The 27,473-nt window shown below is 45.6% G+C and overlaps 1 protein-coding gene across 8 annotated transcripts in view; it reads left to right on the plus strand.

Moving 5' to 3' along the window:
- The window catches only part of swt1 (SWT1 RNA endoribonuclease homolog), a 28,196-nt gene extending 1,599 nt beyond the window's left edge, over nt 1-26,597 (plus strand). For 2 of the 8 annotated variants that reach the window (XM_064332115.1, XM_064332117.1), the window contains exons 2-18: nt 583-680; nt 1,056-1,129; nt 1,374-2,244; nt 4,212-4,268; nt 4,781-4,922; nt 5,204-5,305; nt 6,019-6,207; nt 9,073-9,166; nt 9,859-10,046; nt 11,515-11,696; nt 11,820-11,958; nt 13,028-13,173; nt 13,910-14,070; nt 14,426-14,572; nt 18,777-18,843; nt 19,357-19,424; nt 25,441-26,597. In XM_064332115.1, coding sequence (XP_064188185.1) covers nt 583-680; nt 1,056-1,129; nt 1,374-2,244; nt 4,212-4,268; nt 4,781-4,922; nt 5,204-5,305; nt 6,019-6,207; nt 9,073-9,166; nt 9,859-10,046; nt 11,515-11,696; nt 11,820-11,958; nt 13,028-13,173; nt 13,910-14,070; nt 14,426-14,572; nt 18,777-18,843; nt 19,357-19,424; nt 25,441-25,546 — 2,831 coding nt within the window. In that variant the 3' untranslated portion in view covers nt 25,547-26,597. Of the gene's footprint in view, nt 1-30; nt 173-582; nt 681-1,055; nt 1,130-1,373; nt 2,245-4,211; nt 4,269-4,780; nt 4,923-5,203; nt 5,306-6,018; nt 6,208-9,072; nt 9,167-9,858; nt 10,086-11,514; nt 11,697-11,819; nt 11,959-13,027; nt 13,174-13,909; nt 14,071-14,425; nt 14,573-18,776; nt 18,844-19,356; nt 19,425-25,440 lie in introns of those variants that run through there. The other 6 variants (XM_064332109.1, XM_064332116.1, XM_064332108.1 and 3 more) reach the window with 6 other exon arrangements.
- The last annotated feature ends 876 nt before the right edge of the window (nt 26,598-27,473 follow it).

Genomic DNA, 27,473 nt, shown 5'->3' on the forward strand with positions numbered 1-27,473 from the left:
AGTGAACTTATGAAACAACATGTCCCAGAATCCAATGTGAAACGTTTCCGTTACGTAGAGGAAACCGGATGTTTGCATTTACTGATGCCACGGCTTAGTAGGTTCCACGGTGTGAAGTTTTTAGTTGAAATGAAAATATGACATTTTGGTTTGCTCTATATGCTTAAATCTAGTAGGTATTATATGACGTCTGGTTATACAGTATATTTATTATATCAATAGAATAACAGATAAAAAATGAAACCAAGATTTTCTCCAATGAAATATCTGTTAACATACTATGTTGGCTAGCTCGCCGAAAAAGTTAATTAGTCTAGCCTGTTAGCTAATATAGTCATGTCAGTTTTATTCCGAAATCGCACAAAATGTTTGCTAAGTTAGATAATCAGCGAAATGTCATTTGTTATCCCGTAGCTATCCACCCACTGCCTCGTTAGTTTAACACTGCTTGTGGTTATTTCAGTAACATTACTGTAATCATACTGCCCAACTTGCTAGCTAGCTGCGAGTTTTAAGAAGAATTTACGTTTAGTTTAGTTTTAAATTTACATTCTTAACTTTGTACTAACTTCATCTTTAAAGTTGCGGATAAAATGTCGAAGAAAAAGTCCAAGAAGAAGAAGAAGCAAAAGAAAGACAGGGACAGGTCCACTTCATTTTCGTACGAGAGTAATGACGAGGTGAATGATTACATCATTATCATAATGTTACAAAAAATGGCTTTTTGTTTACACCAACATATTGAATGTTTTCTGACAGCTGTCATTCAGAAATTATTTAATTTTAATTCATTTTAATTCTGATCTAGCCTTTGCTTACTGTGTGAACTGGATTTTTTGTTAATGGCTGTGGATAACTGATACATATTGAGTATTGTATCTTATCGGACCTCTGTTCTGTAGTTGTTTCGTTGTCTTATTGTACGTCGCTTTGGATAAAAGCGTCAAATACAGTATAATGTAATGCTTTAATTGAATCCCGTTACTTGAGTGGAAATCACACGATAACATTATTCTGATTTAAAAAAATATGGAAGGTGTGTTATGTATTTTCAGTCATCCAAAGAAAAGGAGTATGACAAGACAAAAGAAACCCCAGAGAGAAAATACACCAGCTCTTGTCATGTCAGGTAAGCTTTGACAGACCTTGTTGTCTGAACTCTTCTTGTGATGAATGACCGTGATGATGGGTGTGTGTTATAGGAAGTATGCTGTGAAAGCCATGAAGTTTGTCCATTTTCATATGAATAACTGCTGTCAGCAGAAAACTGAGGTGCACAATCACATAAGGTAGATAGGTGGATATGCACAGAGCACATAGTGGCAAAATGTTCTAGTTTTTTGCCCTTGTAGTTAAATCATGCCTTTTGTCAGCAGGCTTATGCAAGATGAAGAGGGGAGGTCAAGGCAGGTGGACTCTCTCCCTTCAACTAAAAAAATCTCTTATGAGGGATCTCCGAGGAAAGACAGACAGTACAAAAAGCCTGTATACAGACTGGGATCTCTTTCACATTCAGAGAAGGAAAAAGACCATTGTAAAAAAGTGAAAGAAAAGCACTCAACATCTAGCAGTGCAAGCATCTCGGAGAATGCTAGTAAAAAGCCCCACTGCACTGAGAAGAGCCATCTGAAAACGGATGGGGAGCCTGGGAGGAAGCGCCGCTCGGAGGAACTCGGGGAACAGCGCAGACAGCTGGTGAAGCGACGGTCGAAGGAGGCGTTGGAATCTGACTGGTTTGTCTCTTGCTCACGGGGAAAGGGCGCTAAGGAGCACTCACAAGAGCCCAAAAGTCAACCTGCTGCCTTTTCTGGAACAGTCAACTCGTCGGCAGCAGTCTCCAGAGAGCCGCACAAGCACTCTGAAAGCTCATACCCATCTGGGAACGGTCAGAAAGAACAGACTGGACTAAAACCTCATAAACCTCTCCAATTTAAAATAGCCAAAAAGACCAATGTTGTAGTAAATAAAGATGAAGTCTGGAAAAGCTCTTCATTTAGAGATGATAAAGGGAGTATCGCTGCGAAAGTCCCCAGGCGTTCCCCTCAGGCTGAAGTCGTATCTTCTGCGTGTACATTTTCTGACAGAAAATCTACAGTAGAAAAAGCCAGGCCAAGCTGTGAAGTAAACCTGACAGCATCTCACTTTGTCAGGGCTTCCTTGCCACCCTCTCGGAGACACCAGGAAGCACTAGGTACTGATAACAAAAGAGTATCAGCCTTTAACACTACGGCATTGCCTGAGAAGGTGAGTTGACACCTTTTTGAAAGGCCTGTTTCAGCCGCGTTTCCACCCAACTTTTAGTCCCAGGAACTACTTTTCAAGGAACTAAAAGGTTCCTTCAGCCCATTGTTGTCTGCGTTTCCACCGCGGTCTAAAGACCCGTGAAGATTAGGCAAATTAGTCCACTGACGTATATAAAAGCGACGTCGTCGTCGGTCCATCTGTCCTATGATTTCTTCTGTAACCCCGCACTACCACCGAAGTACATTATTTTCCAATAACAGGGACAGCCGGATGGGGTTTATTCCACTTATACAACGGGTTACCAATAATGACTATATATGGTTACTTTAGTATTTATTGATTTTTATCGATTTAATCACCTGAAATTATAATATTCTTCCGCGGCCGTTTGGGCATATTATTTTACCGTTGTCAAGCAAAACTCTCGTTGGTAGTTCGACTTGGACCGTTGTTATGCAACAAACAGGATATAACAGACCAATATACAGATTGTAACTGTTTTATATATCCTCTCAAATACATTCATTATGTTTTTATGCGACCATTCACTTTCATGTCTTGACATCCGAGACGACAGAATGCATTCACATTCTACAAATAACTGGTAACAACAGCAGAAAACATGCACACGTCGTAAACAATTTGCTGTTGAATTGATTAATTCGAGACTCATCGCCATTTCCAATATAGGCTAATCGCAAAATGACAAGAATAAATAGAATGAAAACTCGGACTTGCGTGAAAATTTAAATTAATATTTACATAGCTCAGGAGGTAAGAGCGGTTGTCTGGCAGTCGGAGGGTTGCTGGTTCGAACCCCGCCCTGGACGTGTCGAGGTGTCCCTGAGCAAGACACCTAACCCCTAACTGCTCTGGTGAGTGAGAGGCATCAATTGTAAAGCGCTTTGGATAAAAGCGCTATATAAATGCAGTCCATTTACCAATATTGCAGTGGTACAGTCACCGTTTGCTTTCCTTGAAAGTTACTGCTAGCGGAGCAGCGAAGTGTGTCCTCCAGATGCGAACCATGCAACCACAAATAGAGTCCATGTCTAGTCTTCCTGGTCTTTTTGTGGAATTGAAGAATCGCAGAGTGAAATTATGGCAGTCTGAAAAAGCAAAAGGGACGATTACTAGAATTAACATGTTATTTTACCCTGACAAAAAGTGCGGAAGGTGATTTCTAGTTTGCTTTTACTGTATCCCCAATGTAAATTACGCAGAACTATGGCATACCTCACATAACTGTGTCAAATGTTTTGAGTCAATTATAACGGACGAACAAAGAAAATCCGGAAGAAATTATTCAGCAACCGAATTAAACCGTTTGAATGTTTTGGTACGTAATATGCTGTCCCAGCACGAATGCTTAATATTTTATAAAACGAATACTAAAGCAAGAAAAGAACAGAAGAGCACACGTTATAATCCTCAATCTTAATTTCTCATCTGTTCCAAGACGTTGGCAGGCTATAACCAAAAGTAGGCTACTGCGCCGCATAACATACAAGTTTGAATTCAAGTTATTATTATGAAAATAAATCGGCCGCAGATTTTTTAAAAATAAAATACTGCGAGTAGTCGACCAATCAGAAATATTCAGCGCTTGCGCCCCACCCCAAAAGTTCCAGTACTTTTGGAAAGTACTACCCCCCGAGCAGGGACTTTTTTGGAGGTAAAATAAAATCCCCGGAACTTTAGACCCTGGTTCCTGCGGTGGAAACGCACTGAGTTCCTCAAAAGATTCCTAGTTCCTGCGGTGGAAACGCGGCTAAACAGTCCCCCTGTCTATCATTATTCAACATAAGCTGATATTTCATCGCTTCCTTTTCCTGCAACCAACATATCTTTAGAATTTGATTTTAATTTCTCAAGGAATTTGTTTCTTGGTTTTGGTATGATCACAGCTTCTGTATTTAGAATGATACATTTTTATGTAGTTTAATTATAATCTTATGTATTTTCAGACACCAAGTTCAAGAGTTCCTGCTAATGCCACAGAAACCTATGACAATGACCAGGAGGTACAGTTAACAGTTTGGATTGGAACGCTTCCAAAGACCCTCTATGTGAACCAGACAGTTCTGGACCTGTTTACTGCTCTGAGCTCAACTTTTTGTGTATGCATTAATGCAGTAGGACAATGAGCTCAGTGCGTCACCAAATACTGCTGCATTTATTATCATTTTTGGGGTTTGCATGTGTATCTTTCTGTACGCTCTGTGTGTGTATGCATGTTTCTTCTTGCTTCAGTGTTGTGTGTAAGTGTGTATGCCTGTATCCAGGTGAGGGTCCTCAATAGTAGTGTGTGTGTGTGTGTGTGTGTGAATGTGAGTAACTGTGTATGTGTGTGTGTGTATATGTGTGTGTGTGTGTGTGTTTGTGTGCATGTGAATGTGTGTAACTGTGTGTGTGTGTGTGTGTGTGTGTTTGTGTGCATGTGAATGTGTGTAACTGTGTGTGTGTGTGTGTATATGTGTGTGTGTATTTTTGTGCATCCAGATATGGGCCGTCAGCTGCGGTGTTGTTTGTGTAGATGCAGTTGGTTGCAGAGCTGCATCGGGCCCGATCTCAGAAGCTTCTGGAAGTCAACGTGGTGGACAGCTATGGAGAACTCACCCGCATGGACATCGACCCACCTGAGGAAATCAGCACGTTCTCCTTCAGTAAGAGTCACTGTCAGTGCTCGAACCCAATCTCCTGTTCAAACACCAATACATTTGATCGATCGCTGTTCAAGTGTGTTTATAAAGTGCTAATACAATTTTCACATCGATAAATGGCCACTATTATCCCACCATCTGCTGGGGTTATGTTCCATTTATGGGTCTGTGTATGAATGTTTCATGTGCCATAAAGTACTACTGGATTTTCTAATACTGTGTGAAATACTATTGCATTGATCAGTGTTGGTCAGGATTTTTATGAATCTAAACTTGGTACCAATTGTGATCTGTAGGTAAAGAACATATTCACCAGGATCTTCTCATCGTCCTGGATACAAACATCCTTCTTAGTCACCTGGACTTTGTCAAGAAGATAAGATCACATGGTCTGGGAGGTATGTCATTTTAAAGAAGACAGCAGTGATTGCTTTAAACAAATTTTTCATTGCTCTTGTACAATGGGCATATTGCAACCAGAATTGATGCCGTGCTGGTTTTCCCACATTGAAGCAAATGCATAAAAATGAAACGAAAAACGAAAAATGTAAATTTAGCGACATTCAAAAGCCGCCTTTGAAAATTAGGCTAAAGATGGATAGGAATGTTGGTTTTGTTCTCTTGGGGTTGAACTCTTGAGAAGGATAAAAATTAATTGAGGGAAATCTCAATTAATTCAGTGCTGAGCCTTTTTATTGACAGAAACCAGTGACCTCACTTCCAACACTGAAAACATTAGCCCCAAGTGACTGTGCATTGTTTTCTTACTGTCATTTACTGTGCCAGTGCGTCCACAAGCAGTGGTCTGTTTTAGCTATGAGGAAGGATGTGTATGGACGGAGTGTAGCACAGTGGGTAAGGAACTGGGCTTGTAACCGAAAGGTCGCAGGTTCGATTCCCGGGTAAGGACACTGCCTTTGTACCCTTGAGCAAGGTACTTAACCATAATTGCTTCAGTATATATCCAGCTGTATAAATGGATACAATGTAAAATGCTATGTAAAAAGTTGTGTAAGTCGCTCTGGATAAGAGCGTCTGCTAAATGCCTGTAATGTAATGTAATGTAATGTGTCGTTCGCTGCATGCGTTTGAACGGTGAACCCTCTCTAAGCTCTAGGCTTCCCTGTCATCCTGATCCCGTGGGTGGTGATGCAGGAGCTGGACGCTCTGAAGGACGGCAAGCTGTCCAGCAACGTGAAGCACCTAGCCAGGCCTGCGGTCCACTACATCTACAGCGCGCTGAAGAGCCAGGAGCCACGGCTCTGGGGCCAGTCCATGCAGCTGGCCTCTCAGAGGATCTGTGAGTCTGTGCTCGCGCTAGCCCAGGAATGCTGCGTCTGTGGAACGCAGGACGTTACAAAATTAGCATTTTACGCTAATTCAATTGCGTTCTGATAAAATGATTTTTACCGTAATGTGCCAACTCACAATAATAACACAACACGTATTTCATTCATAATTTTATTGTGGGACTTGTGACGTCCCAGTCCAACCATCTCATAGGCTTGCACGTTTTAATCCTGGATTTAACTCATCAAAAGGAGATTTGAGTCTCTGGCTTCTGCCATTCTGGCCTGGCTACCCAAATAAACGGTCACATTGACGTAGCCAAGGCGGTAATCAAGAGGTTAAATGCTCGAATGGAAAATAAGTCTCTCAGTGGCCCGGCGGGACTAGGAGAGGACATCCTTGCCCTGCTTTCCCTTTTGGTCGTTCTGTTACGGCAATAATGGTAAAGCGCTCGCTTTCATCATTTGACAATTAAATGATTACACGTGACCGACGCATTGGCAGCAGCTGCGGCGCTCTTTGCGGTGCAGTAGCTCGGTTGGCCAGTAGATGGCGACAGCAGCTCGCCACGCGTCGCCCCCCCTCCCGCAGCCGTCACCCGCAGGTTCCCGTCTCAAGGACAGGCTGTATGGAGCGCCCACTGCGGCAGCACCTCCGTCTTCATTTCTCACCAGATCCCATTTGCTCAGCATTACTCAGCACAAAGCCTGCGTCACGCTGCACTTGGGGCTTCGAGTGTCTGAGGCAGACGACCTGGATAGAGAACACCTGGTAGTTAAGAAGCCGGGAAGTCAGATTAAGGTCGGCAGCTGACGGTGACATTTCACCGGTGCGCGCGGCTGACCCGGGTTCAGTTACGGCTGCTGCGCTCTGTTTGAGGTGTAAATAATGCAGTTATTTGTAAGTGGTGATGCTGATGCTGACATTGCACCTGCCACCACAGTGCCATAATTCATGCTATAATTTATAGCCTCAAACTAATCAGGATATTGATGATGCTTTGGTAGTCTGTCAGCCTAGTAGTGGTGCTGTTTGAGACAAGGGTTTATGTTCAGTTAGCGGTGCTGTTTTGGATGTGGGATTATGTTCAGTTAGCAGTGCTGTTTGTGATGTGGATTATGTGCAGTTAACAGTGCTGTTTGTAATGTGGGGTTGTGTTCAGTTAGCAGTGCTGTTTGTGATGTGGGATTGTGTTCAGTTAGCAGTGCTGTTTGGGATGTGGGATTGTGTTCAGTTAGCAGTGCTGTTTGTGATGTGGGATTATGTTCAGTTAGTGCTGTTTGGGATGTGAGATTGTGTTCAGTTAGCAGTGCTGTTTGGGATGTGGGATTGTGTTCAGTTAGCAGTGCTGTTTGGGATGTGGGATTGTGTTCAGTTAGAAGTGCTGCTTGGGATGTGGGATTGTGTTCAGTTAGAAGTGCTGCTTGGGATGTGGGATTGTGTTCAGTTAGAAGTGCTGCTTGGGATGTGGGATTATGTTCAGTTAGCAGTGCTGTTTGGGATGTGGGATTGTGTTCAGTTAGCAGTGCTGTTTGTGATGTGGGATTGTGTTCAGTTAGTGGTGCTGTTTGTGATGTGGGATTGTGTTCAGTTAGAAATGCTGCTTGGGATGTGGGATTGTGTTCAGTTAGAAGTGCTGCTTGGGATGTGGGATTATGTTCAATTAGCTGTGCTGTTTGGGATGTGAGATTGTGTTCAGTTAGCAGTGCTGTTTTGGATGTGGGATTATGTTCAGTTAGTGGTGCTGTTTGGGATGTGGGTTTATGTTCAGTTAGCAGTGCTGTTTGTGATGTGGGATTGTGTTCAGTTAGAAGTGCTGCTTGGGATGTGGGATTATGTTTTATTAGCTGTGCTGTTTGGGACATCTGTGTTGTGTGCGATCCTGGCAGTGTTCTCAGATTGGCCGCTGTGAAAGCTGCCCGACTCCTCTGGCCTGTCAGTGACCCTGGTCACGGCCCTCACAGTCTCCAGACACGCTTATTGAGAACCGATGCCAAGCACCTTCATGCCACTTGAAACAAAGCAGAGTCCATCTGTTCACAGGGTTGTCCAGTAGCGGGTTATTAATATTAGCAGCAAGTCCCTGTGGAACGAAAAGTGACAGTCCTCTTTCTCTCTCTTACTCTTAATCTCTGACTCAACCTCTTCTTCTCAACACACGTCATTAGATGTGCGTGCACGTGCTTTCAGGGTTGAGATCAGTGTTTGTTGACCGGACGGGGGCAGGTCTGTTCCTGTGGCGCATTAAAATTGGTCACGAGGATTCTTCCATCATCCCCTGTGGTGTCAGCTGCCGTCGAAGGCCTGGAGATCTTGAGTCAGTTTCGCAACGTTCACCAGAACAAGAAGTTGGCTCCGTTTCCTGTGTCCTGCAAACGGAATTATGTAAAGAGGCAGGCGAAATGAGTCATTTCGGCGATGGTTCATCTAATGCCGAAACGTTTTTAAAAGGCTTCATCTCTGTATCGCTCAGTGGCTGTATTATTCGTATTATTAGAAACATTATTTGGACGCCATTAGGAATGTTATTATTAGTCTAGAACCTGGGCCAGGATGCAGTCAGCATTTCTCCTTGTCTTTGTCTTTCAAATACTTGTAGCACGGTCTGTGCTTATTGTGTTTATGAAGGGAAAAAACTGAGAGCCAGAGTTAAGGGCGAATGTAGATTGAGTCATGACCCGTGTGGGCAGAAAGGTGTAAAAATAGCAGCCTTCCTGGGGCCGAAGTGGTTTGGCTGCTCGGCCCTACGGTGTGTTTTATTGTGATGGGTGATGACCGATGAGTGCTTTCTCAAAGACGGCCATGACTTGTCATTTTCACTGACAGAATGAAAATGGCTGGGTCATGCAGTGTGTGTGTGGTGTGTCTCTGGCAGACGGGCTGGATGCTGAGAATAACGACGACCGCGTGCTGCACTGCTGCTTGCAGTACCAGGGCCTGTACCCAGGGGCAGCTCTCCTTCTCTGCACGTGAGTTACTGCCGTGCTGTCTGTGTGTGCGTGCGTGCGTGGGTGTGCATGCGTGTGCGTTTGTGCGTGCACGTGTGAGTGTGTGTGTGTGTGTGAGCGTGCTGTGTGTGTTGTGCGTGCGTGGTGGGGTGTGTGTGTGATGCTGTTTGGGCATGCAGTGTGAGGTGTGGTTTGTGGCGGTGTGTGTGTGTGTGTGGCGTGGTGTGTGGTGGCATGCGCGTGTGTGCGTGCGTGCGTGCGTGTGTGTTTGCATGTGTCTGTGCGTGTGTGTCTGTGCACATGTGAGTGTGATTGTGTGTCTGTATGTCTCTTAGTCCTGCGAGTATATGGTAGTTTATATTTAATTCCTGTAGCGTTCTCAGTTCTGTATTTGTGTATGTGTCCTCTAATGTATGAATGTTGAATGTTTGTTTATGCACGTTTTGTCTGAGTCATGTGCTTCCTCATTTTTTCTCTGTCTGAGTACGCTGAGCTTGCAGGTACTTCTCAGGTTCTTTGTGCAGTGTGTGTGTTTGTCTGTGTGGTGTGTGTGTTTGTGTGTGTGTGCGTGTATGTCTGTCTGTCTGTGTCTGTGTTTGTCCGTCTGTGTGTATGTGTACGTATGAGTGTGTGTTTTGTGTGTGTATCTATGTATTTAGACTGCTGGTGTATTATTGTTCTCTTCTCTGGCTGTTGACGCTCCCTCTCCACAGCAACGATAAGAACCTGTGCAGCAAAGCCCTGCTGAGCGGAGTGAAGGCCTTGAGTAAGGCCGACCTGGCATCTGAGGTGGAGCGGCTCCAGTCTGACACACAGGCCCACGGCCGCCAGCCCCTCCCTGTGCCCTGGCCTCCACACACAGGTCCAGCATCTCTCCCTGTGCGCTGGCCTCCACACACAGGTCCAGCATCTCTCCCTGTGCCCTGGCCTCCACACACAGGTCCAGCATCTCTCCCTGTGCGCTGGCCTCCACACGCAGGTCCAGCATCTCTCCCTGTGCGCTGGCCTCCACACACAGGTCCAGCATCTCTCCCTGTGCGCTGGCCTCCACACACAGGTCCAGCATCTCTCCCTGTGCACTGGCCTCCACACACAGGTCCAGCATCTCTCCCTGTGCGCTGGCCTCCACACACAGGTCCAGCATCTCTCCCTGTGCACTGGCCTCCACACACAGGTCCAGCATCTCTCCCTGTGCCCTGGCCTCCACACACAGGTCCAGCATCTCTCCCTGTGCACTGGCCTCCACACACAGGTCCAGCATCTCTCCCTGTGCGCTGGCCTCCACACACAGGTCCTGCATCTGCAGGAGTCCACACTACACTACTGCAGTATTCACAAGAGCTTCAGTTTTTACGCCCACATGGCCTTAAAATTCCCATTGTTACTTGCATCTGCAACCATTACTATAAAATGTCCCCCATTAAAAGGGACACTTTCTTTTTTTTGATATTATTTCAGTTTTGTTTATCTCTGAGCCATATGAAAACACACTGAAACTGAAATAATATCGAGAGACCCAAGAAGGTGATCTATCCCTTTTATGTATGTCCATAATTGTACCATCATTATTACGCATGTTGTTTTTATTTTCTTTTTTTGTCAAAATCTAATTCTGAATGGGCTGTGGATGTATACATCAGAGCCAGGCTGCCCAGCCATGTTCCTGGAGATCTACCGTCCTGTAGGTTTTCGTTCCAACCCTAATTTGGCACACCTGATTCTTCTAATTAACAGCTCAATGAGATCTCTAGCTGTTGAGTGTGCTTTGTTAGGGTTTCAGTGAAAACCTACAGGATGGTAGAGCTCCAGGAACAGGGTTGGGCAGCCTTACATCAGAGATGAGAGAGGTCACCTTTCCCCAGGGGCAAAGACAGAGACAGAGAGTGTCCTTTACCTGAAGCTTGTTATTATGGTGTCAGCAGGTGTTGTTCGAGTCAGTGGAGGGAGTAGAATGCCATAGCCTAGTTCTGTCCCCCTGGGGTGAACTCTGAGAAGATTAAACTCACAAAGAAGAGCCATGTTCACTGCAACTCCTTCATTCCTTAATTTTATAATGCATGTAGTTATGTAAGTGGCCCCAGTGTATGTAATGCTATTAATCTGTAGGTATTAATGTAGGGTTTTTTATTAAATCACTTACTTAAGCCCTTTGACCTCACATTTTGTAGTGTTCACCCATTATTAGTTTTTTTTTTCCTTAAAGAATGTTAATTTACTGAGCATTACTCCATGGTTTACAATGAGTAAACTGTAGATAGGATACAAATTCATATGTAGAATAGATGTGCTTTGTATGGAAATTGGCTGGATGAATCCAGGAGGGCCTGTTGCTGTGTAGTGACCTGTTTGTGCTGTGCCTTTAAACACAGCTGAGCCCGGGGTCCAGAGCCAGCCTGGCGAGAGGAGGGAGGAGGAGAACAGAAACAAGGCCGCGGAGGAGGCCCGCGAGGTCAGCACCTCCGTGTCCGCGCTGGAGGACGCCCTGCAGGGGGCGCTGTCCCTGATCCTGGAGTCCGAGATGAAGGCCGCGTTCGACGACCTGTGGCTGGAGGTGACGCGGAGGCTTCGTCTTCGTTGCGGGCGGGCGGGCGGGCGGGCGGGCGGGCGGCTGCGTTTGCTGAGTCACGCGGCTGCGCGGCGGCAGTGACAGCGTCTCCTGTCGCTCTGGCTGCAGGTGGTGTGCGTGAAGCCGCCCTGGACGCTGAGCGACCTCGTGCAGTGCTTCAGGAAGCACTGGATCGCCGTCTTCGGGAGCATCGTCAAGAGGAGCCTGCTCAGCTCAGTCGAATGCCTGAACGACAGCCTCTGCAAAGGTTGGGATTTAAAAATGAAAACCATTTTACAAAAATACGCTAAAATAACAGTATTCAGCATTCAAATATTGAATGTTGGAATAATGCATTTGTACTTTTTAGGTCGATTCAATAACAGATCACAGCATATTTGAAATGTAGCCATCTCTGTAGTTTTATATGTGACATTTAAAAAGCACACGTAGCGTACTCGAATGTTCCGATTGTGCCCTGGGAACCTGAGTCTGTCCTCGTTTGACGCGTGCGGAGAGAGAGATGACGACTGCGAGCCTGCTCTGTCTCTCTCAGCACGCCTCGCACGGCCTGTGCCTCTCCTCCACGTCTGCCTTCAGAGCTGTGCCAGCCTCTCAGTGTGTGAGAGAGAGAGAGAGAGAGGGGGGAGGGGAGGCTCTCCCTGTGCGTGAACGGAGCGAGTGAACAATACCAGCACCGTCTCCCCATCGGGCCGTCTCGCCGTGTGTCGAGAAGCCCTATAAACAGGCCCCCAGACAGACCCACACTGCCAGCCCCCACCCTCCCCCAGCACACACACACACACACACACACACCCTCCGCACACACACACACACACACACACCCTCCGCACACACACACACACACACACACCCTCCCACACATGCACACACACCCTCCCCCAGCACACACACACACACACACCCTCCCCCAGCACACACACACACACACACACCCTCCCCCAGCACACACACACACACACACACACACGCACCCTCCCCCAGCACACACACACACACACACACGCTCTGCTCCTTCAGGGCTGTATTTTTACACTGCGCCTACAGCAGCTCCGTTCCGTCTGCCCCACGAGCGGCAGGACTCGTAAAACTTACCGCGGCTCCGCAGAAGGAATTCCTGGGTCGCATTCCCGGAATAATGCTCTCGGCGGTCAGCGACAGGGTTTTCCGCGGCTGTTTTTGTGTCCCGTGATGTCACGCGAGAGGACCGCACTCTCCACTTAAAGAGCTGGGCTTCGGGGCCTGCCGGAACGCTGGTGCGGGGTGGTTGGCGGGCCCCGGTGGTGTTTGAGGGCTGACGCTGGTGTCTTGCGCAGGTAAAATGGTGGACAGGCAGTCCACCGTGCTGGCGGCGCAGGAGGCCCGTCGGCTGCTGCTAGCCTTCAGCTGCAGGCTAGACTACGGCAAGAGTCTGGCTAAGCCTCTGGCTGTGGTGGAGCGACTCCTGCAGGATGCGCCTCAGGTGTGCTTTTCTAGAACTGCTCAGTCTGTCCATCGCTTCTGTTACCCTCAGGTGTGCTACGCTAAAATGCATGGCCTTTCCTCATTTTCTCAATCTCAGTCACAGGCATGCTTCAAAAAATGATATGGCCAGTCCAATCTCTCACAATATGAGAATACAGAACATTGTGTTGGTGGTGAAATTTCAGCATTTAAAATGGTGTCCCAAGTGGGCTGCATGTCCAAAGCTCACTCTAGTTTGATGTACTACACTAAACACCCAGGCCTTTAGTTCTCTGTCTTGTTGTACCTAATCTGTTAAAAATTATGCGTTTTCCAGATTTTTACATGAGTTTATTATTGACCAGTTGCTTAGTGTTAAATTAAGGGTTGTTTTAGGCCCTAAATACATTTGTGACCCATTATAAACATTGTCCTTTATTATTTTTGAGTTAAATCATTGTACCATACATCTTCAGGGGTATTGTGTTTGTCATTGGTGAAACAAAATGTCCCCTGTCACTAATCAATACTTAAATACCCTTGGCATGCATAGCACAAACACATGAATATGTACCGCCTCAGGAGCCTTCATGTAAAACATTCAATTACGTGAATGCAGTGTGCAACAGAAAGGATGGTGTCTCATGTTTTGTTCAGTGCTGATATTCTGAGGTCTGTCTGTCTGTCTGTTGGTTGGTCTCTGCGTGTGTGTGTGTACATGCGTGTGATTGCGCACGTGTGTGGCGTGCTTGCAGCCCAGCGGAGGCGTGGAGCAGGCCTCAGGGAGCCGCGCGCGGGCCTGCAGCGATGGCGACGTGCTCATGGCCGTGGAGGACGGAGCGACGGACGCCCGGCCCTCGTGTCAGGAGGTGTGGCCCGTGTTTGAGAACATCTGGAGCAACGTTTGCCAGATCAGGTGAGCAGCGGCGGAAAGAAACACCGTCCACCACCATTAAAAGTTGTGACTTTAATTTTTCACTTCACAGGGGCCCGTCTGCCATATTTACAGTTTAACATCTCACAAGGGGCTCATTATCATATTGTTTTGTCATTATCATTATCAGTGCTTGCATCAGTTTCATTTTAAACAGTGTTGTAATTTTCAATATTTCTGTCCGATATCATGTTTTTCTGTTTTCATTAGGCTAGGTAAGGTTCTCCTGGTGGGATAGGAAATCTTTGCACATGACGGCAGTCTTGTGAGATTAACAACACTTGTTTGAGGAGCGCTCACATTCTAAGGGTTTGTTTTTCTCTCCTGTTGCCATCAGCTCTGCAGTGTTTACAGCTCTCCAGTTCGTACCTGGCACCTTGGAGACCAGCATGCCTAGCGACGGGCCTCCCCCTCCAGAGGAGGCCGTGTCCTGCCTGCACAAACTCATTTTCTCTGTCAGACAGCTTCTGGAGTCTCTTCAGAGGTACAACAGAGACCTGCCTCACACTACGTTTGATACTGTACTACACTACACACCAAGCATTGAACTTCTAACATACTGTGCGTTTGTACATGCCAATCCAAGCGTAAAAAGGGGATGAAGAAGTGTAATGCTGCAACATCTGCCTGGAACTTAACTATGAAGAGTTTTCTGTAAGAGAAATTCAGAACAGACCCATTATAGAGCCTTGGGGTACACCACTGGTAGATGAAAGGTAAGCAGTGAATGAACTTTGCCATAACGTGATGGGAGAAAGTGGCTGTATTGCTTTATACTGCCCGAATCTTACAGCTCTTACTCTGAGGTAGCAGCGTAGTATTATGGAGGCAGGGCTGCCTGCTGTTCTGTGTATATTCAGTTATTACTGGGTCCTACACCAGAGACCTGCCTGTGCCTGAGCAGGGTCAACGAGGGCTAAATACACTACTTCCTGAAAGTGTTTTTCTGTGTGTTAGTTAAGGTCATCATTTCAAATCCCATCATTTATTGTTCCCATTTTCAATTTTCATAGCCTCATGCATTTCCCTGACCTTCTCCCAACATGAACAAACACTCCGTCTGATCTAAAGTCAACTAGTCGAGCCATTTTAATCATCTTCTGCCGGAACACCTGTAAAACGAGAGAATTGTTATGGCTAGAGCACATAAAGCCCCAGATGGCACCTGTAATCCTGTCTAGCTACCACCGCCTCACTTTGTATTTCGCTCATGATCCCTAAATTAGACAATTTTAACTGCAGCTTTGTGTTAGATTAGGTGATGTATGGCAAGACTGCTGGTTACTCCTGTTTGAATATTGAATGCTCATTATATCAAGGTCACAGCGATTGTACATTGACTGGACCGTGAGCACGTGACTGCTTGTCTCATTTCTCCGCCACAGTCTCTGTAGGAGCTAGAGGCCACACTGCAGCAGTGCGAAACCTGATTTTCCAGCTTTGCAGAACCTCTGAGATGAGACCTTAGATTTCAGGGCTGACTTGTCAGCTGATCTACAATAGAAAAGAATAGAATAGAATAGAATGAGTAGAATATAATACCTTTATTTTTCCCAGGGGTAACTTAAGGTGAAGTAACCAGCATACAGAAAATTAAATAAACAATTTGCAAAAAATTACAGTAAGAAATAAAATTACTGAAAGTGCCAAATTACATAATAATTTTTGCAAACTGGAGATTACAAAATTCTGGTAAGAACTTCAGTATCTATATTACTCAGGACTAAAACCCTAAACACTAAAATACATTTTGTATTATGGTAAATAAAAAAAAATCATTAAAATTAAGTTGCGCTGTGTCACTGAGGAGGCAAACAGTTGTTGGCACAAAACTTATTTTAACGGATATGGACCAGAGTCTCGATGGCAGTGTCTCAAATGGATGACTCAGGGGTTGTGAGAGAAGAACCGCTACTTTTCTACTTTTTCTTTTCTTGACTCTCCACTCCTTATTTGTTTCATGGTTCCTGGCTGTTTCCCTTTGATATTACTTCTCAGTAAAGTCACAGGTTGAATGAATATTCAAAGAAATTAATTTTCATCCCCTCTGACTGAAAAGGGGTAGAGCATTCACATTTATGCCCTATTAATATCATTAATGCCCGATGTCATCGCTGATGATAAATTGCAAGTATTAATCCAAAAATGAATCATTGTCAGGATTAGACAAAGGGGGATGTCTTGGTACTATTGATAAAGAATATATGGGACAATCAGCGCAGTTTGATATAAGGAACTGTCAGAACAAAATCAAAGATTTCACAAAATTGGTCACAGAAAAGGTGCATTATTATTAGACATAGCCTGCGGCCTGTGTAGGGCTTAAATATCCAGAAAATAGTAAAGCAATCTCCAAACATAGACCAAGTGCCTGAGAACGGTGCGCAAGAGCTAAGTAACCTTGCATCACAATAATGTATGCGTTACGCCTGCCAAGAATGTGTGGAAGTAGCAATTACCATTCATTTTCCTAGCTGCACAATATGTAAACCTTTCATCCTTCATTTTAAAAGGTAATTTCTCACAGAGGGGGAAGAGATGGAGATAACCAATTCATTTAAGTGGAGCCAACTTATTGTGCCTCATTGAAGGATTAGGTTTGGGGAACTGAGCCCTTTGTGTGTAACGTGAGGCTCGGAATCAGAATAATTACTGCTAGGGCATTCTAACTGGAATCCATGGCTGAAGGATCTCCTATTAATCCAGGCCTATTAATCAACACTAGACACACAGAGACCTCAGTGTGAGGGCTGATGGGTGGGCTGGAGGAACAGCAGGTGTATGAGCTCGCCCTGGCCTGAGGCAAAGCAAATGCAGTCCCTCAGCAAAAGGTTTATTATTGACTGGTAGTACGGAATCATAGTCTCTGCAATTTGGAGAAGTTTGATTTGTTGTTGCTGGATTATGCTGGATTATATTTTTTATTTTATAGCTACTGCTGGTGATTTGGCACGTTGAGAAATCACTTGCGTCGATTTCTCAATGATTCATTCTGTTTAGGCTATCTCTTACTTTAAGATGTATTAAAGATATGATTTGCTGAACAATCTAAAGAGTTTTGGTTTCACATGTTGAACAGCAAGAATCTAATAGAGAGTTTCTATCCCTTCAACATTAAAAGCATGTTATGCCCACTCTGAGAATTACATAAGACTATTTTATGGCTACACTAAATTAAGCAGTAAGTAGTATTTTGCACAGGCATTTGCTGAACGTTTGAGCAATGCCTATATGTCATCGGACACGTACAGGGGGCTAAAAATGATCCAGGTTTTTAGTCTGTCTGGAATGAGGATGAATTTGAACAGTGGTAAATGGACTGCATTTATATAGCGCTTTTATCTAAGCGCTTTACAATTGATGCCTCGCATTCACCAGAGCAATTAGGGGTTAGGTGTCTTGCTCAGGGACGCTTCGACATGCCCAGGGCGGGGGATCGAACCAGTAACCCTCTGACTGCCAGACAACCGCTCTTACCTCCTGAGCTATGTCGCCCCTAGTGAGGATGAATTTTAACAGTGAGGATGAATTTGAAATGTGATGGTTTGGGACATACCATCCCATGCTTTATGATTTGTGGCTTATCTGCTGGACAGCTTGTTCTCAGATGTACATCAGCATTTACTGACAGGGGAGACTCAGTGTTACATCAGCGCACTCAGAATCTCGGGATGTCTGGGGGAAAACATTGCTTTTCAGTCAGAATCATCCCTTTGCTTCTGGGCCTGTCTGAATTCCAGGCTTTCGTTCTTGCCTTCTGTTGTATTTTCCTTTCTGTTTGTGTATGCGCAGTCTAGGTTGTGCGTGTGTGTGCACGTGTGCAAATGCGTGTGTGTGTGTGTGTGTGTTTGTGTTTGTATGTGCGCGTGTATGTGCATGTATTTGTGTGTGTGTGTGTGTGTGTGTGTTTGTGTGTGCGCGTGTATGTGAGTGTCATGCCATTGCATCAGACTTGCCACCCGAATGTGTAAGATTTGCTGTTTAGCTTGTAAAGACCGATTTTGAATAAACACAGACAAAGCAACGGAGCACATGGTCTGATCTTTGAGATGCAGCGACCGCTTAAAGTAACCTATTGACGCGCTTTCCTGAGGAATTGCTCGGAGACGCTGCGCGTTTGAGAGCGGCGGTGTGAACGGTAACAGCGGGAGGCGATGCTGATCGCGAGCAGCGCTCCGTCTGTTTGCTCCTTTAACGCGCGCTGGCGGGGCGGGGGCCTGGGAGCGGAGCCGTTCCCTAGGAGACGGCGGGAGAGAGCGGCTCCGTGACTCATCGCCGCCCGCACCTCTCTCCATTATTCACCTGCAGGGAAAAGATGGAATTATGTATAATGCAGGCTAAGCTCGGTGAAATTGCCTCTCCCCTCTGTCCCCCTCCTCCCCCCCCCGCTTGTTTCCCTCTTTCTGCTCTCTTTCTCAATCTGTTTCCCACCCTCCGTTCCGTCTTTCCTCCTCTCTATTCTATTTTTTTCCCTCACACTGTTAATGTTTTCCCTCGTAAAATCAGCCTGTCGCGTTTTTGAGATTCCTTTTCGGTTTACAGTAATGAGTCAAAAGAGAACTGGGGTTCATTTGCGAATGCGTTAAATATTTCTAGACCCGTGAGAGTTTATTTTCAGACGTGTTAACGCAGTTGACTTTGTGTGCGTAGAATGAGTTCGTTTTCTGACGCTGTGTCTCCCTGTGCAGGGTGCTATCGGCAAAGAGCGGCTTTGAGGACGTGGAGGCCCTGCTCTCCTTCATCAGCGGCAGCGAGGTAAAGGTCCCTCTGTAGCCCCCCCTGGCAGGCAGCGCGTCCCCATGCTCTGCATTCAGCCTTTCCTGTGCATAAGTAACCCAGTCCTTGCATTAATATTTGACTGCAGATCTCTTTCTAGGGCGGTGTGCACAGTTCCTTGGCATAGAGTAATGCCTTGTGATATAGGCTGCAAATGATTCATCCAGTTCATTCAATAATTAAAATAAGGAGTTGTATTTTATAATGATACATGACTACTTCGTTATTTGAATGGACTGTGCAAAGATTTACCTAAAGAATACATTACACTGGGTGAATATATTTCTGTTATATTTTCAGCTTAATTCACATGCTATGAAAGGGCCAGTTTGCAGGCCTCTGTAATATTGACCTAGCAGACACTGCTGTTGTGCTTGGCAAGTGTAATGGAAAAACCACAGATAAAAAGACAGTGTATAAAGCAAAGACCTCTCAACGGGGTTTAATTATATCTGGCCGTGCTAAGTTGTTCCACCTGGCCCTTTGTTACAGATTGCGACCGTGAAGCCCTCGTTCACTGCTAAAGATCTGTTCGAATGCCTTTCTCAGCAGGAATACAGGTCAGTGTTATGCAAACACATTGTGTATTCTGTTTCATCCAGGGGCATTGCAATGCAGTGTTTGTTTAAAAGACAATTGTCAATGAGAAACTAAAATTACGCAGGGTAGGACATAATAATAATAATAATAATAATAATAATAATAATAATGAATTGTATTTATATAGTATATATCTCATGGTCTCAAAGTGATTTACTGTGAAGTGAAACTCCCTTTAGCCACCATGTGTCCCACATGTCTATATCTGCACCATAAAAGGAACTTTACATAAGTGTCTATTCAGCATGTCTGGCAGAAACATTTCCTGTGGCTTCTTTTTCTGTTGCTTATTTTCTCGCCTGTTGAATGAAGGGCTTGTTTTTTTCCAGAATAGTTCTCTATCTCATGCACCAGTTACATATAGACATACAATATAATGACTTGGCTTTAAACGCAGTACTCCCAAACCGCATCTCATGGACAAACTCTGACCTTTTGCAACGGATGGTGTGCAGGAGCATTATCTTTTAATCCATAAATCTTTTTTCTTCTTGCACCTGTTTTTTAATCTCCAGATGTGCACACCTTTAACTTTTTTGGTGATTAACTTTAGGAAATATGTTGACCGTTTTTCCAAGCTTCCGTTAGATTAAGGAGTGCATGACCTGTGTGGTCTGTGACATACGGCTAGCCATTAGCGCCGCTGAACCCATTGACTGAGGGGAGAGGACAGGTAGTCCGCACTGTCTGTGGGCAAGCCTGGGCACGTTTCCATTGTTTGCTTGCCGGACTCTTGTTTCAAGCCCACTGTTCTGCTGAGTGGGCCTCTCCAAATTAGGGTTGCTCTTGGCAACCTGGTCTCCATGCCGTCCATTGTGAACACCGTGAGAGGTGTGACTAGCAGCACCTGGCCACCGCGGGGAAGAGTCCATATGGGCTGAACACTCAGCCCCTCCTGTTCTCCACGGAGCTCTCAGCATCTCCACCCTGCCCCAGTCTCACTTCAATGGCTCATTTGTTTCACCCCTTTTTCACACTTAATTCTTATGGGGGAAGCGAGTTGCATTGTGCTGGGAAAATTTTTCTGCACGCACGTGGGCGGGCCTGTGTGTGTGTGTGTGTGTCTGTCTGTTTGTGTGTGCGTGCGCATTTTTGCGTGTATATGCATATATATTCCTTTGTATGTGTGTATATGTGTCTATATGCGCATGTATCTGTGTGCATCTGCGTGCCATGTCCATACGCGTGCGTTTATGCCGTTGTGTGTGTTCACTGTAGAAGGACACGTTGCACCTCTCTATTTCTGTTCCAAGAGCAGCACCGTTATTCCCGCCCCGAGCAGCTAACCACCCTTCTCATTGGCGAGAGAACGCGTCTGCTCTGTGTGTGAGAAGAGAGCAGTGCTTTAGCCGTCTCACCGGCAGCCAGAGCGTCTGACGCTGAGGGACTACTCCTCGCCTTCCTCAGTCTTATGTAACTCTCTGCTCTCTCTGGCATTGCACCTGATTCTGTATCACCTCCTTTCTCAAAAACACCTTCTGTAGCAGTGCGGTGAAAAGCAGTGTATTCAGAGGCAGGTGCTGTTCTTATAGACTCTACTCGTGCGCTAGGGTTGTATTCCGAAGGGAGTTATGCTGCATTATGTTGCATTTGCGCTACAGCTGAACGTTGTGTGTGTGCTTTGTCTGTACGCTGCAGTGAAGGGTTTCAGAGGGACTGGAGGCTCAGCTCAGTGTTTGGTGGAGTGTGCTGTAGGCGGCCAGGTGGATATTTAGAGGAACAGTGAGATTTCAGACACAGTCTCACACAGGCTCCATTTAGCTACTCACAGTGGTGAAGAGATGAGCAGGGTGGTTCATCTTCTGCTCTGTTCCTTCTGCAGACAGCACAGTGTGTGTGTTTGCGTGCATGCGTGCATGTGTGTGTGCATATTGGAGTGTGTGTCTTTGTCTGCCTGTGTCTGAGGGTGTGCATAAATTGTAGCTTGTGTGTTTTTCTGCTTGTGCTCATGTACATGAATGCGTGGGCCTGCGTATGTGTGTTTGCCTGTGCCTGTGTGTGTTAGTGTGTACAGCAGGAGCTCTCAGCACTGTTACCCGTGACAGGCTGAGGACTGGGCTGTACTGCTATCGCACTGCACCTGTGCTGAGCTGTGCCTGACACGCGGACACACGCACACAGCGCTTTCCCCACCTCTGCAGCTAGGGGTCAGCGTGGAGCTCAGCTGTAGAGCCACGGCGCTGTTACCCCTCTCTCTCTCAGCGCTCGAGTTAGGTCCCCTTCTGCTCCGTCTGAGCGGATAATATATCGCTTTCATGGAACAATGAAGATCCCGTGGTTCCCCGGGAGGAAATACAAAGCGCTTGTGTACCAGCTGGGTGGCGGGTGAGATCTCCCGCTTCACGGAGCTGAACAGCGTGGGCGGGGCCGGTCAGACACCGTGTGATTCACCATTTCAGCCACTCATCCGGTGGCTCCCGCAGCACCAGCGTGGCTTTGACTTGTTCCATTTTCTGTGTTATTGTAACAGCTGTCTTCACCCAGGGCGACTAACCCCTTCCCCTCCACCGCTTTCCCCTCATGACCCAATTGCAGTGCTGCAAATGAGTAACCCCAAAATGGTGTAGGCGGGACAAAAATTAAATTACGATAGTTCAGTGAATAAAGCACGCTAATGAACATGTAGGGCTGTGGGGAGCTTCATCTGCTCTGGGGCGAGCTGGAGGAGAAGCTGTCTGTGAGGGCTGCAGTGAGCTCCAAATGGAGACTGCGCTGCATTAAGGTCTGAGCACCTTCAGGCCTGCCTCCTGTGTGTGACTGCCGTGAGCGCTGCTCCACAGCAGAGTCGCTGCCGAAAAAGCGAGCTGTGCCTTTATCTGCCAGGGTGCCCAGAGAGAGGGGGCGTTGTGCACCGCCCCTATAAATAGATGCACTGTGTCTCAGGGAGACGCTGTTCATATAACATGAAGCTGACTTATGGAGAATTTATAAGGCTCGAAATATCTGCAGAAAGACGGTTCAGTGTGTGGACTGAGCACATCGCCACACCGCACTGTACTAAAACAGAGACAGCACCTATCACATCACCACACCGTATTAAAACAGAGATAACACCTATCACATCTCCACACCACACCGTATTAAAACAGAGATAACACCTATCACATCACCACACCACACCGTATTAAAACAGAGAACACCTATCATATCACACCACACCGTATTAAAACAGAGAACACCTATCACATCACCACACCACACCGTATTAAAACAGAGATAACACCTATCACATCACCACACCACACCGTATTAAAACAGAGATAACACCTATCTTATCACTCCACACCATACTAAAACAGAGATAACACCTATCATATCACTCCACACCTACTAAAACAGAAACAGCACCTATCACATTACCACACCACACCATATAAAAACAGAGAACACCTATCAATACACCCCCTATTCACTACACATCCACACCATACTTAAAACCAGAGATCAACACCTATCATATCACCACCCACAAAAGAACTACTAAAACAGAAACAGCACCTATCACATTACCACACCACACCATATAAAAACAGAGCTACACACCGTATCAGATAAAATACACTCCACACCTACACAGACACACCTATACATTAACAAAAACTCAAACAGAGACAGCACCTATCAGTTTACTCCAGCTATCATTTCACACCACACAGTACTAAAGCCGAGACAGCACAAAGGATTCTCATAAAAAGCATGGAAATTTGTCCATTGCTGGTGCATCAAAAATGTTACGGTACAGGGACATTACTGTACATGGTTCACAAAATGAACTGGGTACCAGTCTGTTTTGACCCAGCTGATATGTGTGTCCAAATCAGATCTGACAGCAGCTGAATGTAGGAGTAGGGCTAGTCCCAATGTCATGTGCCGTGTTGGAACCTGTCTCCCCACTCCCAGCCATGCTGCCGTTACATAACCAGTAGGAGATGAGAGGGAGGTGTCTACATTCTTGTGCTGTTATATAATATTGACTAAAAAGCCAAGGAACTGAAGAAGCGAGCTAGCCAATTAGCGAGCTAGCGACGTGCACCAGCACGCTGTCCTTGCCCTGCACTCCCTGCTCTGTATCGCCTCCTTTGTCCCTGGTGTGAGTGAGGGAGGTGGGAGCCTGCGCGTGATCCGTGCCTGCGTGCTGTAACAGAGGCCGTGACAGACCTCAGCTCAGGATTGGCCAATGGGAGCTCGGATGAGAAGCGCCAGAGTGGAAATATTTGAACGGTGTTCCGATTCAGACGGCGAGTGCTCATTGGCTGTGGAGTCCCCTGTGTTCTAAGGCGCATGCGGTGATGTAAGGACCTCAAGAGGTGGGCTTGGCACGGCCTCAAGAGTATCTGTGTCACTGTGGGTCTGCTGTGGCTCTCAGTGCCCCTGTTAACCACGGTTAGCACCTGGAGCGGAATTAGTAACCTTTTGCCCGAGAATCTGCCGCTAGAGTCTAAATTCTAGTGTCATTACTAGACCACAGTAATGACACTAGAATTGCATTCTTCACACCTTAGGTCAAGAATTGGATGTTTTTTGGATGTAATGTTAGCTGCGTAATGTTTTGTTATGAACAGTTTTTTTCTCTGGACTTGGAATGGTGAATCATGCCTGCTGACTCATCCTCTGTTCATTAATGAGAGGGCAGACTAGCGCACAGGTCTGCAAACACAGGTATTCCAACCAGCTGCTGAGTCTGCAGTCCATCAGTTGAGCTGCCCTACTTTAATTAGAGGCAGACTGCAGGTGGCCTACTGACCGGAGGAGTCCCCAGTGTGAGCATCATAATGAGTCGGGGAGTGGCCTACTAGCTGAGGCCCTTCATCCCTGGACAACGCTAAAGCCAAACACAGCCAGAACTAGCGCTGACAGGGCGGGAACTGGGTGTGTCACTGCAATGGGAATGAGGTTCTCAGCTGGATGCTCTGTCCAACAACCCCCACACTGGCCTTTTGGATGTAGGGCTTGGTACTGTACTCAGTCTGAAAGTGAACTGTCGGTTTTTAAGTAATTGGAGTGAAAGCATGAATCGGTTCCTTGTTTGTCTTCCATAATAAGTATATTAGAAAGGAATTGTTCCTCTTAGCCTCTAAGGGAGTGTTTATTTTTTCTCTTTAGTATAAAAGATGTTTATTCCCATTGTGAATGCTATGTGCGCACACAGCAGTCGAACCACAGGGAATGCATATCAAGTACACATATTCACGAGATAGCAACAAGAAGAGACAATTACACGAGCAGCGGGACACTGTTGCTGCAGGTTAATTGGACAGGAATATGTGCAGAGCATTGGCTCCCTGTGTTACCTTAGAGTAGCACTTCCTGCCTCATTCAGTCACTTTCACTTAAAGAACACTGGGTAGTGTCAGACAAAACCTCTTTGCTTCTGTGTGCTTCATGTCTACATAGTGTGTTTATGTGGAACACCATGATTTACAGTACAATAACATTATTAATTGGGAGACATAGCTCAGGAGTAGAGCGTTGTCTGCAGTCGAGGATTCGGTTCGATCACGCCCTGGTGTTAGTGTCCTGCAGACACCTACCTAATTGTCCAAGCTGTTGTACTTGCATGCAGCTTTACCGTTGGTGTGATGTGGTGTGAATGGTGAATGAGAGGCATCATTTTAAGTGCTTTGGTAAGCGCATATGTAGTCATTTACCATATATGAAGCATTTGCTGCATTTCACCTCTGATTGGTTCTGTCTGCCGTGTTTTAGCTCTGATTGATTCTGTGTGCTGTGTTTTAGCTCTGATTGGTTCTGTGTGCTGTGTTTCAGCTCTGATTGGTTCTGTGTGCTGTGTTTTAGCTCTGATTGGTTCTGTGTGCTCTGTTTCAGCTCTGATTGGTTCTGTGTGCTGTGTTTTAGCTCTGATTGGTTCTGTGTGCTCTGTTTCAGCTCTGATTGGTTCTGTGTGCTGTGTTTTAGCTCTGATTGGTTCTGTGTGCTCTGTTTCAGCTCTGATTGGTTCTGTGTGCTGTGTTCCAGGGAGAAGCTGTGTGTTGGCGGGAACCAGCTGATGGACCTGAGCTTGAGTCTGGACCGCTGTGCCTCAGCTGTGGGAGTCCGGGCAGGGAGCAGCTCCTGGTGCTGAGCAGCAGCTCCTGGTTTTGAGCAGCAGCTTATGCCACAGCGCCAGAACACTGTTCTCCAATCACATCTCTTCTCTTTGCCCTCATACTCCCACAATCTCATACACGTACACACACAAGTCGCATCGTACAGACTCATCCATTCGCACACACAGGCTCATTCCTGCACCTACAGCTGACATCTCCGTTACCCAGCAGCAATGTTCAAAGCTCCAAAAAACCTCTCCTCTGATTGAGAGTGAAGCTATGCATACTGACTTGCTCATTGTGGAGCAGATCATGAAATTATTTGAAGGATCTCAGTTCTTTGGTTTTTTTAAATCTTTCCAAATGCATTATTTTTGGATACTTAAAAGATTTATTTAAGGGTTATAAATAGTTCCACGAGTCCAGTTAAAGATGGAATTTGACAGAACTGGGTGGCTAATATGTAACGTTTATTATTTATTTATTTTTTGTTTTTTGTCATTTTGCATATCTGCCTGAAGATCGTTTTGTAATTGTGTTTCCGTGTCTTTCACAGGCACTTAAAACAGTGTGAAAAGTCCTCTTACAGAAGAGTGAATGTTTCTGCCACTACAGGATGCTTCAGAACCTTAATTAATCTGACTTCCCTTTTAATAAATCCCAGTGCTGGGGTTTCAGTGGTCATTATTTGATTATTACATCATTTGATTATTACATCATTCATATTTTATGTGCCAAGTTCAAGGGCACCAATATATCATTAAACAGAACTGTGGCATTTAATATTTCTACACTAAACATTTTTCTCCATCTCCAAGGCCAGTACCATTTTGCTATGGGAAGCACTGTACGTAGAGTCACTGAATTTTATTCAGTTGATTTTTTTTTTTTTTTGCAGAATGTATGATGTCTCTTTATGTTTACAAATTCTACTGAGTTTTTGTTACGTTGCACACATAACTAAAGGTGCACTGTCTTGACATGTTCTGTATGTATTGTCCATTGCCACTTGTAATCTGAAAGCCTATGTTCAGGCTATACTACAGTACATCCGTTTGTTGCCATAAAACAATTCCCCTACTCTCATCTCAGGCTTGTGGACTTTCAACTCATAGTTTAAATTTTTGTTCAAATGCTTTCACAGAAATGACAGTTATGACTGGACTGTGTAGTGCGAGGGGCACTTTTCTATTCTCATGATGATAATTGTACCAAAGGGTTTTTGATGAATAAATAAAACACCATGGCCAATTGATAAAACTTATAATTAAAAGTTTAAAACTGTTTCTAAACTTTCATAAAATTGTTCATTTTCAGTCCTTAAGCAGTTCTTCTGTTGTAAATGTGTAAGCTTATTTTTCATTTTGCCATTTTTAATGTGTTTGTTAAACATTTGGTAATTTAAAAAGTCAGCACAGATGATCGCTGGACTGGACTTACGCCTCACGCAGAGCAGCAAGGCCCAGCGGTGGCTGGTTATATTGCCATGATAAGCAGGAAGAGGAGCGATGGCTTAACGGCTTTGTGAAGAGAGCAACAGGAGATTAGGGAGCTTCCATATCTAAATAAGGCAAGACGCTCGCGTCATTTTTCGCGGGGACCGAGGTGAGGGACGTCATGGCGACGGGGACTTGTTCCAGCGTCACCGGCCCCAGATTAGTGCAGGGCTCCGGGTCTCGGAACGTGTGGCGGAAACGCCTGGTCGGCGTGCGACCGGGCTCTCTGACTACGGAAACCGTGACTCTTACTGGGTCAGCTGATCTCTCAAGCTTCATTTTCACTTCTTCTTCCTGTTTAATACCTCCCTATTTTATTACGGACTTTCTGTTCCTGTGAAATGTGCCCCCTGTACAGTTGAATACAATGCGCAGCACTGCACCCAAACATATAATACGCTAGCCTGAAACAAAAGGTGTTTTTTCGACAAGCTGAATGTTGCTGGTGGAAGAATAAGAGAATCCA

This window comes from Anguilla rostrata, chromosome 4, assembly GCF_018555375.3.
Source record: "Anguilla rostrata isolate EN2019 chromosome 4, ASM1855537v3, whole genome shotgun sequence".
Taxonomy (NCBI): domain Eukaryota; kingdom Metazoa; phylum Chordata; class Actinopteri; order Anguilliformes; family Anguillidae; genus Anguilla; species Anguilla rostrata.